We start from the raw sequence: 12,186 nt of genomic DNA on the forward strand, positions 1-12,186 counted from the left end.
CTCTGAATGTACAAGTGGGGAATGGAATACTTACGGTTTTTTTTTTTTTAAGATACTTATGCTATTATTTTTTTCTCTTAATCCTTAGAGAGAATAAATTTAAAGCTTATAGAATTGGCTTCATTATACTCGTATATTATGTATAATACCTTTGAGATAAAAAGTACTCTATTAAAATCACAGATTCCATTAATAACACTGATTGATTTATTGTATAGAATTCTGGAACAAGAAGAGTGGATGATTCATAGCAAGATCAACCATATTTAACTAGGGAAAAATTACTAAGATCAATAGGTTTAGATAACATATTCACTTCTCCCTTCAGTAAAACCAAATAAATCATATAAGTAGAGAATTCAAAGAGTTATTTTAGCAGTGTTTTCCCCACTCTGTATGTTTCTAAGAATTCCTAATGCTGAACTGATAGAGCTTACCTTAAGTTTATAGACCAAAACTCATATACCTCATTGACCAGCAACCTCATTCTTTACTCATTTTATAGATATTTCATAATTATGGGTATTTATATAGAAAAATACGTAAAAATATGGAAATTCTGATTTTATAGTCAGACTCCTGAGCCTTACCAGAAAAAAAAAAATATATATATATATATATATATATGCTATCTTAAGTATCAGAGAAATGATGGATTATATTTCTGACACTTAATGAAATGTTGCATAGGAGAAATGATATAAAATTGCATATTTTTATAGAAAAATGGATATAGACACAAGAAAATAAAATCTTTTAAATCTATCAAAGGATAAATAGAGGTCATACTCAAATGTTGAAGTCAACAGCCCAGGAGAAAGCAGAAATCCTTTAGAATTAAAATTTACGTTAAACTTGGAGGCCCAAGTCGATCAGACAGAGCTTTGGCAATGGATCCACAGACAGACTGACTCAAAGACAGTTCGACAACTGCCAACATGACTGTTGGGAATTCTGCCAAAGAGCCAAAGGCTGGGATTACCACCCAATGCCTGGCATTCTCATACTCGTGTTTGAAGCTCTCTCTCTGATACTTCATCCAATATTTTTGTTTGGCTCAAAAGCATCAAGGATTCACAGATTTTTTTAGATCATTAAATGTTCTTATTTTCAAGAAATATAACATTAGTTGTAAAAGAGCACACTTTTTCTCTGAAGTGTAAAGAAAATTTTGGTGGCTTGCTTTAAGTTCAAATAGAGAAATCAGCATTAAAGTCTGTTTAAGCCTTTATTTTACTAGGTTACTCTTCACCCAAAAAATAAAAAATACATATTCATAATATGGAATGATTTCATTGTATCATAAACTCTTACAGAAACAGTCCTTTTGATAGCTCTAATGAACACATGGCCCCTGAGGCTCTATCTCCGTCCCTGTGAGGAGTACCCATGATAATGAAGTGTGGCTATAAGGAGAAGTAGTTGCTCAACTATTCTTTGAGTTGTGAGGAAGGAGGAGGGCAGAACAACCTTCTGAGGGACAAGAGATAGGTGTTCCAGTTTCTCAGGGCAACGTCCACTTAATTTACCTGCTAAGTTGCTAGCCAGTGAGATATGTGAGTTTTGCCTACAACTCTAGACACATTCTTTCATTAGGCAATTCCTCTGTCATTAGACAAATTCCCCATTAGCAATTCTTGGAGCTGTACTGAGAAACCAATTTTTCACCCAACTTAAAATTGTGCATACTCTATTTGGAAATCTTACCTTTGGATCTCGAAGGAACAGAGCCTTAAGAATCAGTGAGTGTACATCCCCAATTAGTGGGTAATGCATCAGAAGGCCAAGACAGGTCTGGTAGTTACTAGAGATCACTAAATAGGAGGAAAAAAAAAATTCAGAAGCAATACTGTTTAAGATGTTTGCATTACTTGAGAGTAAAAAAATAACAACTTAGATTCAAAGAAAGCAAACCAATAACTCAATTAATTTGATAAAAGGAAATGGGGAAAGGGATCTTTACCAAATGGCCTTTGAAGCAGCACACTGTACTGTTAACTGCAATCTAATATCTAGTACTTATCCTCAGGGGGTGTTGGAAGAAGAGCTTCAGATATCGAGATGTGTACGTTTGCAATATAAATAAACTCTTAGAAGCATGCATATTTACTGCCATTTATATGTCTGTGTTTAAATGTCTCTAGTTTTGCTGCTTAGAAATTAGTAACAAAAATCTTATGAATGGGAAAGAACCAGTTTAAAATTATCATAAAATAATATTTACCTTAATTATGCTCCATAAGTTACATATGTTACATTTATTCTTTTATATATAAATATTACGTAATTCAAAGTTTTAAAAAATCTAATTTCTTTCAATTATTTTTTTCTAAAGGTAACGAGAAATTTAGGTAGAGTATCCATGCAGCATTTCTTGGAGGAAAAATGTCAAAATCTTCATAGATAAGCCTAACTGTGTTCCTTAGACTGTCATTTAATTTTTTTTCCCAAATCAACCTAATTATGGGCGCAATTATTAAACACATCTTTTCAAGCAGGTCTATGTAAACTACTTCATTTCTTGGCAATCCATCTGCCACTGCTGTCACAGTCTTGCCCATTAATGACGCTTGTTTTGTAAGCCACACTGACTGCCTCCACAGCATTGATTGTGAAGAAACTTTACAGTTACAACTTCCTGTTGTTGCAACTGAATCCTTTTCATTAATCAGAACAAGCAGTTGAAAAATATTCCATAGGAAAACAACTGATTCTATAGAAACAACATAAATCACAAAATAAACAATTGTTTGTGATCAGAAATACCCTCGATTCTTAGATTTTTTTTTTCTTCTTTTGTTGGAAGCAACATTTTTTGCAACAGCTTCTCACCCCCTCCCCCTTCCCATGAACATTATGGGGAAAGGAGACAGGACTGGGCAAAATGAATAATTATAATCTATGTAAGGAACCACTTTATCATCTTCATTTCCGTTGCTGATCTGACAGCTTGTAATTTCATACATCTGCTTTCATTTGTAAAGCACTCACTTATCCTACCCTTTCTGTATCTGTTCAGACTACTCTCTCCTTATTCGTTCATTTTGTCATATTCACATTCAGTTACCTGTTATCCTTTTTTTCTCTAGAATTCAAAAAGCTAGCAGGTTGGGAACAGTATAATGCTTCCATGTAGTTTTTTCTTTGAGATCTAACAAATGAATAAAACTTAGATAATCAATTCATACTTACCCAAATACTATAATGATTATATACTAGTATATAATGACCCGGAAAGAATTCTTGTATATTTTGTAAGAGAGGCAGGAGGGTTTTGTGGGAATGGTTCTGGGCTCGGGACTCAAAGATGTGGGTTTGAATTCTGGGACACCATATGAACCTTTCATAAAGTTGCCTTAAGATTAAAGGACATACTGTATGGCTGATTTATAGCAGCTGCTCAAAACCTGTTGGTAACCTCTCCGAGCTTAAACTCAGTCATTTGGAACACAACTTCCTGTTAAAAAAAATTATCTGCCTGCTTTATTCAATCCAATAGTTATTTGTTGAGTACCTAACTCATGATAAGCCCCATGTTGGGCGGGGAGGCAGAAATAAACAAAACACAGTCCTTACTCTGTAGAAAATTAAAGCGAAGAAGGGCAGATGTGTAACAAGAAGCAGTTATTATTATGACTACCACTAAGATGACAAAAAATTATCGAAGGCTTTCTGAGACCAGGCCCTATGCTAAGAATTTTCCCTACATTATCTCATTTAATTTCTACGACTATCTTATTATAAGGGTATAGTTATCATCCCTGTTTACAGATGAGAAAACTAATACTTTGAAAGGCTGAATCATTTGCCCAAACCGCACAGTGAGTTGGTAGCGGTGCAAGATTTGAAATTCAGAAATCTAGCTACAGGGTCTGTGCTCTAATACATGGCTTTGTTTTGAAAAGGCAGTTGTTTTAAAATTCAGATGCCATAATGAATGCAATAGTCACTGCAAACAGAAAAGCCAGTTAGTATTACTACCCTTGTTGTAGCAGTTTTAAGCAGCCTGGATGGTCAGCATAACCCTGTCTCTAGAATGGCCTGATATAGACAGGCACTTATTTGGAGGGACAAGGGCAACAGTCCTGTTATTACACCTTGAAAGAACTTTTGAAGCCGTCAGAAGCTGTAAAACATGTAAGGGAAGCCAACTAATGCGTTAATAATATCCTACTTGCAGAGTGAAAGAAGGAGCTAACATTCTTTCTCTCATTTCTCCCTTTCATCCACCCAGACACTGAATGTGATGAACATTTCCTGAGCATCTACTATATCCTGGACACACAGAGACCGCTAGGCACTGGCACTAGGGATATAATTGCAAATGAATCTGAGCTCTGAAGGGTAGCAGAACATGCCAGCTGAAATACTGCTGTAGAGTGCTCGCTTCAGCAGTACATGTGCTAAAACTGGACCGATACAGAGTCAGCGTGGTCCCTGAGCAAGGGTGACGTGCAAATTTGTGAAGTGAAATACTGCTATGGGAGTTCCGGACATGCCACCCCCAAATATGTCCCTTTGGTATACTGATTATTTTGAGCTATAGGCACTTGAAAAACAACAAAAACAGAGTGAGGCTTTCTTTGAACTCCCCTTATCTGCCTAAAGATAAATCCTCCGAAAGGAAGTCAATGGTCATAAATTCCCCCAGGACAAACTTTGTCACAAACTCATACCTCTCATCTGTTCTTCTAAGGGTCCACGGTCTTTCCTAAAAATCATTTATTTTCCTCTTTGAGATCTACATCCTCTCTCCCCTTTCTTTATTAAGACAGTATTTAATCCTAAATTCTAAAGCCATATCTTTGAGATTTGCTCATTATTCCCTGAGTACCAAATACAAATGAGACACACATTTTTATATACATGTCAATATGTATTAATTATATAATTATAAATATTTTATTAAGATTAAAATAACATTAAAATATATGATTATATAATTAACACATATCTAATTATATAATAAGATAGATGTTAATAAACTTCTGTTTTTCTCACTAATAAGTTTTTTTGTTAAAGAATGCAGCTGAAAACCTAAATGAGTGTAGGTAAAGTTTTACCTCCCCTATAGCCCACTGTCTTCAGATAATACTATATCTATTAATGAAAACTTGCACGTTTAGAGCACTTTTAATTTGCAATTGCACACGCGAAGCATTAAGTCCATTTTGAATTGCTGTGCCCAATTAAGAGTAGGCAAGAGAGAATAACACAAGCTGGTTTACAAACAAAATAGCAGGGATCTGACTGAATAAGAACTTAGTTTTGATCTTTACAGCAGATTGTTGTTGCACGAGAGAAACTCATCTGCAGTGCTGTTCCTTCTCTAGTGCTTATTCTATCAGAGCAGGGCAGTGACACAGGAAAACAAGTAAAAAGGCTGATTTTTGCTATCTCCCTGCATTTGAAACCAAGTACATATATGCTTTCAAAACAAAGTACCGAAGCTGCACACCCTCAAGAACTCACTCGGAGACGATGGAGACAAATGTAAGTGGTACCTAGGAAAACAGACTGGATTTGGAATCAGATGATCTAAGTTAGAATCTAGATCAGATCTACTTCAGAATGCTCGCTTATTCCATGTGTGACCTAGGCAAGGCGCTTAACATCATGAGCTTTATTTCTCCCATTTATAAAACAGATAATGATGCTTACACTACGCGCAGGGTTCCTATAAGGGTGGCACAGATGCAAGGTAGTGTGTTTCCCATCTTGTTTAATTCTTGCTGAATGGCACTCCCTCCGCACGAAGCAGAGCTGACTTCTCTGTCTCTACCTCTACATGGCACACGGCTGTTCTGGAGGTGTCTAAGGGAGCTGGTTTAAATAGTTTCTCCAGTAATAAGAAAACAAAAAAATAATGAAATCAGTAAAGATAATCAGAGGATGATATTGTTTTGAGAAAGCCTAAAGCAATATGGTTAAATAACTTACATATAATTCAAAGTTAACTGTACCTACAATTGTAAAACTCTCAAATAAAACACTTTATTCTAATTAATTTTATATTCAAATATACTTATTTTCTCAAGTTGACAAAAAGGACTGGGAACAACTACCAAAGAACACAAAACTAAATGTAGACTTCCTTTAATTTCTCTAAAATTAAAAAAGTAATAGCTATCACTTATTAAGCATCTATAATGTGCCTGGCAACTTGCCATACATTATACAAATATCCTGCGAGTCCTGCTAATCCCTACTAAGGAACCTGTGGTCATCAACTCCACATTGTGGATGAGGAGACAGCAGTGCAGAGAGGATAAACAACACATTCAAGGCCACTGGGCTCCTGAATGGCAGAGACAGCGCTGAATGAACCCAGGTCTGTGTAGCTGACAGCCTCATTCTCCATCACTATATCTTACACATTGCTGCACTCCTAGCAGAAAATGTCACGACAGGAGTATCCATGTACAGAGGTCAAGTTCAGACACAGGGCAGATGGCTTCTGAACACCAACTATGTTGTGAGTGACAGAGAAGCCTCAAAGATACACTGAAATAAAGGTCTCCGTATATAAGGGCAAGTATAGTAAATATTTAGAAATAGGCATAAATTTTGTAGTTAGCTATAAAGAGGTATATAAATCAAATAATCACGGATTAAATGTAAAATAAAAATAATTAGCTAACAAGAATAACAAAAAAGAAAACCTCAAGGCTTTAAAGTAATTTATTCTACCTCTACACTGAAAACAAAGCCAACGTGTATTTTAAGTGTCTCGCAAGTTACCCGGCATGCAGAAGACAGTCAATAAATGCTACGTGCTCTGAAAAAATATTGTCGAAGACCTAATACATGAAGGAAAAAAGAAATAATTATTGCATTTGTTCTCTTCCACTATTTAAAACCCTTACTATTTTGACTTTCCCAGTTATAAAATGGCAACATATAAAATTGGATTTCAGATGGACCAAAAAACCAGGTTGGGGCAGGGAGTGATCGTAAATAAAATGAACGAAACTTTGATTCTCTTCAGTCTTGGAGAAAGCCAAATATAAAACAGAGTAATATCCTTCTCCATACAAAGTGACTTTCACCCAGTGTTTATGATCCTCCTAAGACTGTGTCCTTCTGGGTCTTCTTCCCTGGTTGCCGCTGTGACCGCTGCCCCTCTTAGCGCCGTCAATCACTGCAACATCCACCCTCAAAACCCAAGATGGACACACACTCTTCTGTAAGCAATGGGATGCTCTTTATTTCTCTAGTAGATTTTGCTCAGAAATATGAGAATTTTAAATTAGATTTTTGGAAAGAGGAGAATCTCAAATTCAGAGTAGCCTACTCTTTAGAAATTTTTATTTTTTTATTTTTTATTTTTTTAAGAGTTTACTTTTTTAATTTTTTTTTTATTTTTTTATTTTTTTATTTTTATTTTTTAATTTATTTATTTTTTTAATATATGAAATTTACTGTCAAATTGGTTTCCATACAACACCCAGTGCTCATCCCAAAAGGTGCCCTCCTCAATACCCATCACCCAACCTCCCCTCCCTCCCTCCCACCCCCCATCAACCCTCAGTTTGTTCTCAGTTTTTAAGAGTCTAAGAGTTTACTTTTAAGTAGTCTCTACACCCAACGTGGGTCTCAAACTCACAACCCCAAGATCAAGAGTTGAATGCTGTACTGACTGAAGCAGCCAAGGCACTCCCAGAAAAAAACAAAAAAAAAAAAAAAACAAAAAAAAAACAACTTTAAAAAGTGGTCTTCTTGGGGCGTCTGGGTGGCTCAGTTAAGTGTCTGACTTTAGCTCAGGTCATGATCTCCTGGTTCATGAGTTCGAGCTCCGCATCGGGCTCTATGCTGATAGCTCAGAGCTGGGAGCCTGCTTTGGATTCCGTGTCTCCCTCTCTCTGCCCCTCCCTTGCTTGCGCGCTCTCTCTCTCAAAAATAAACATTTAAAAAATAAAAATAAAAAATAAAAGTGCTCCTCTTATTGCTTCACTTTATAACGATTTTTTAAATGTTTATTTTTTGAGAGAGAGAGAGCGAGCGAGCATGCAAGAGCAGGGAGGGGCAGAGAGAGAGAGAGAGGGAGAGAGAGAATCTCAAGCAGGCTCCTCACTGTCAGCACGGAACTCAATGTGGGGCTCACATCCACGAACTGATCATGACCTGAGCTGAAACCAATAGTCATATGTTCAACTGAGCTACCCAGGCGCTCCAAGCTTAATACGCTTTAAACAGAATTTATTTTAATCAGAGATCAAACAACCTAAGAGATCTCTACTCAAGACTTTATATCTTTAAACATACAGTGTTGTCAAATGAAAGGTAGTAAGTAAACAAGTATCTGAGTAGAGAATTGGCAGTGGATAGGGTGTGAGTATAGTTATGATACATTGTATTGCTCAGCTGTAATAACATTTGCCTCTGGTTAAAGTTGATTTAACCAAAATTATGGTATAATGTCATAGGGGTAGGGAGATAAGGAATGCATTTGTGATGTGGGGGCTGGCAGGGGTTGGCCTTCAGTGCTAAGGATGAGTTAAAGCTTCGTTTTCTTGAATGAGAAGTCAGTAGACAACATTTAAAGTGAGAGTAACATGAGGATTTTTTTTTTTTCTTTACAATACGGAAGGCAAATGTTTTTTTGGTCAGCTAAAAGAAAGCACATGGGCCTGGGGACTGGGAGCAAGTGTTAATTTTGTAACCAGCCTTATAGAATGATTTGACTTTTTAAAGTATGTACATGTAAAACTTGCATAAAAATCAGAACTCTGTTTAAAACTTCCACAAAGAGGGGCACCTGGGTTACTCAGGTGGTCCAACTCTTGATTTCTGCTCAGGTCATGATCCTGTGGAATCTAGCCCTGCATTGGGCTCCACACTGGGCATGAAGCTTGCTTGGGATTCTCTCTCTTCCTCTCTCTCTCTGCCCCTCCCCTGCTCTCTCTCTCTCTTCCTCTAAAATAAAAAAAATTAATATATAATGAACCTTTTCAATTTAGAGACTCATGTTTAATAAGCCTGATTTATAGTTTTTGCCTCTCAATTTTGATCCAAATGAAGGAAAACCATAGGTCAGGTTTTTAATCAATTATTTGTTAATCTGAATACAGGTATATAGATATAGGTACGTTTTATTTCATTGCTTCATGATTTTTAATTCCTTACTCAGAAATTCAGATGTGTCAGTAGAAATGGTGGAGGTACAGAAGATATTTGAGAAGTGTTGACATTATCTCTTTCTTTTGTTGCCCTTCATGATTCACTTATTTAACTAGCATTTATTAAATACCTATTTTGTTCCATACATCGAGTTAAGTGTTATGGACGTGATGAGAAATAAGATACAATCTCAGCTTTCTCTTGATAGCATGGTGGAAGACAAGCATAAGACTGACTGCAACATAGGAGGCAGCTGGTAACAATGGCACATGCAAAGGGCTGGGACAGCTCCCAGGGTGGAAGGCCTCAAAGGCAGAGAGTACCAGCCAGCAAATCGAAGTCCACAGAGCAGGACGCTGAGTTGCCCGATGGCGGAGTGCTGCAGAGAAATGGAGGCATGGAAGCAAGTGGCAGTCTTAGCCTGTACACAGGGGATGGAGTTCAGATTTCACTCTGTGTTTGTTAACCCTCACGGAAGGACTGAAGTAATGTAATCACATTTGGTTTTAGAAAGATTAATGCCAGCACAGAGTGATCAGTGGAGGGAGGAAAAGAGGGACAAGATGCAGGGGGTCAGCTCAAGTTCCTGGTAATACTACAGAGGGGAGAAGATGAATACTTGAAGTAGGAAAGGGGCAGAGGGGTACAATGGGCAGAAATTGCTGGAAAAATGCGATTTTTGCATGCAACTAAATTTGGGCAATGTGTGCATATGACAGAGCAGACAGTAAGAAATTATCAAGAAAAATGTTAACGAATTTACACAGTAAGGTTACTTCAAAAATACAGTGACTTTTAATTATTTGTAGAAATTATTTTTTTCCACAACCTCTTTTCTTTCCTGGGGTTTATAACTGTCTCCTTTTCCATTTGCCATGTCATGTAGTTATTTAACACAAGTTTAACCTTAAACACTATCCCAGCTGTATATATCCATTTTCAAAAATTCAAATCAATTTTTAGGTATTTCTGTCAATTTCTTTCTTTTTTTTTAAATTTTATTTTTTTGGGGAAATTTATCAGGAGCTCTCTGGCCTGTTCTCTCATCCTGGGGAGGCCCTTTACCTCTTGCAAGTGCTGTATCCTTATTTCCTAGAGTACCTAGCTTCTTTCTAGCTTTATACACTCAGTTTGGTGGAGCACATCCTCTAAAACCTTTAGGGACAGGACAGGAAATTTTTTGAAAGCTTCTCTGTTTGAAAGATTTTATTTTGACACTTAATTGTTACGCTAGGTACAGAATTCCAGGCTGTTAATACTTTTCCTTCAGAAAATTGGGAGCCCTGTTCCAGAGTATTTTGTCTTCCAGTGAAAAAGTCTCAAACCATTCTAATTCACATTCTTCTATGTGACCACTTTATCTTTTCCACCCCCCCCATCTAAATTCATAGTAGTGTACCTTAATTTGCATGTATTTTCAGATATAATGGACCTTTCAATTTAGAAACTCATGTTTTTCTGTTCAATTGGAAGTTTCTCTTTAATTGCTTCACTGATGATTTTCTCCCTTCTGTTTTTCTTTTTTGTTTGTTTATCCTGTGTTTGTTATGTCTTTCTTCTCTTTCTCTCTTTCTCTATTAAAAGAAATCTCATTATCTAGATGTTGGATCTCCTGGCCAGATCCTTTAATTTTCTTTTTTATTTTCTAAATCTATTTTATGTGCTACTTTTTGGGATACTTTTTCAGTTTTATATTCCAACCACCTTATTTTCATATTGTAACTTCCAATTACACTTTTTCCTTTGAATTATGTTTTTCTTAGTTCTCTGAGACTTTTCCTCCTCCCTATATAGTCTCTGTGTACTCACAGTTGTTTTTTCTCCCGGCTGCTTGTTTAGATCTCTGCTTTCATTTTGATGTTTTCCTCAAATGTTCAGTGATTTCTGGCTATCTGGTCATGTCTAAGAGTGGGGTAGTACAGAGATAACTTGAAGGTGTCTGTGCATTGATGGGTAGGTCTGTTAACTCTAGGGTTTACACAGGTCATTCTTGAGTAATCCCTGAACCTAGACTTTTAGGCATTTTTTCTTGGGTTTTGCCAGAGAAGAATCCCCCAAACTTTGTACAGAGGGAGAGAGTCTGGTTTTAGTGTTCTGGGAACACTGAACATGGTAAAGAATACTGCTGGGCTCCATGTTTACTGAAACTCCCTGAGTCCCTAGTCCGGGGATCCTCCATTTTACTGCCTCCAGGATAAATCCTGGAGGTACAGGTTGGAGATCTGAGTATATAACAGCTTCTTAAATAGACTTTCAACCAGTTCTTGTTTTTAGATTTTTTAAAAAATATATATTTATTTATTTTGACAGAGCGAGAAAGGGAGAGAGCGTGCACGAGCGAGCATGAGCCCGTGAGGGGCAGAGAAAGAGAAAGAATCCCAAGCAGGCTCTGTGCTGTCAGCACAGAATCCAGCTTGCGGCTTGATCTCACAGTTCATGAGATCATGACTCGAGCTGAAATCAAGAGTCAAACGCTTAACCCACTGAGCCACCTAGGTACCCCTTGTTTTTTAGTCTTAACCTTTTCCCTTCCTCTACCAATTTTCAGAGATACCTAGCACTGCCAATTTCTATACTTTTAGGAATTTTATGGATTATTTCTTGGTTTCCTCCATGATCAAATTTGTATTGAGCCTTCTCAGATCTGTCAGTTATCATTCACCCATCTGATTTCCTGCTTCCAAAATCTCTGTAATCTCCTTCCTAATTCTCTGGGTCCCATGGGTTTATGTTATTTTAATGGGGTTTCAGGAGCAACAGGGGTAAATGCAGGGTATCAGTATAACATCTCATGTCTGATATCTTTCATTACTTCTTTAATGATATTTCTACTCAGCATCTGGGCAGATGAACTGATACCAGGGAAGAAGAATCTAGGTGAGGAGGCAACGGAGTGGGGAAAGGTAAGGAAGAAGGTTAAGTGAAAAAGCTGGGGAAGTTAGTAGTCAGGAAACCCAAGATCACCATCTCCTTTTCTCTAATCATCAGACAGAATGGCTCTAGTCAACTTGCAGGACTATTCACATTGTATTTTGACAGCAACAGATGGACATGGAATCTTGAATA

General features: G+C 37.0%; 1 protein-coding gene and 1 non-coding gene across 12 annotated transcripts in view; one reads left to right on the forward strand and one right to left on the reverse strand.

The window, feature by feature from the left end:
• The window catches only part of TBC1D5 (TBC1 domain family member 5), a 533,248-nt gene that overhangs the window by 116,521 nt on the left and 404,541 nt on the right, over positions 1-12,186 (reverse strand). For all 11 annotated transcript variants that reach the window (XM_019435515.2, XM_019435530.2, XM_019435508.2 and 8 more), the window contains one exon: positions 1,708-1,814. In XM_019435515.2, the coding sequence (XP_019291060.2) occupies positions 1,708-1,814 (107 nt within the window). The remainder of the gene's footprint in view (positions 1-1,707; positions 1,815-12,186) is intronic.
• On the forward strand, positions 4,380-4,482 carry LOC128777481 (U6 spliceosomal RNA). Its single transcript, XR_008422736.1, has one exon. It is a non-coding gene; the product is annotated as a U6 spliceosomal RNA (small nuclear RNA).

Source organism: Panthera pardus, unplaced genomic scaffold, assembly GCF_024362965.1.
Source record: "Panthera pardus isolate Hobbes unplaced genomic scaffold, ASM2436296v1 HiC_scaffold_16, whole genome shotgun sequence".
Classification (NCBI taxonomy): domain Eukaryota; kingdom Metazoa; phylum Chordata; class Mammalia; order Carnivora; family Felidae; genus Panthera; species Panthera pardus.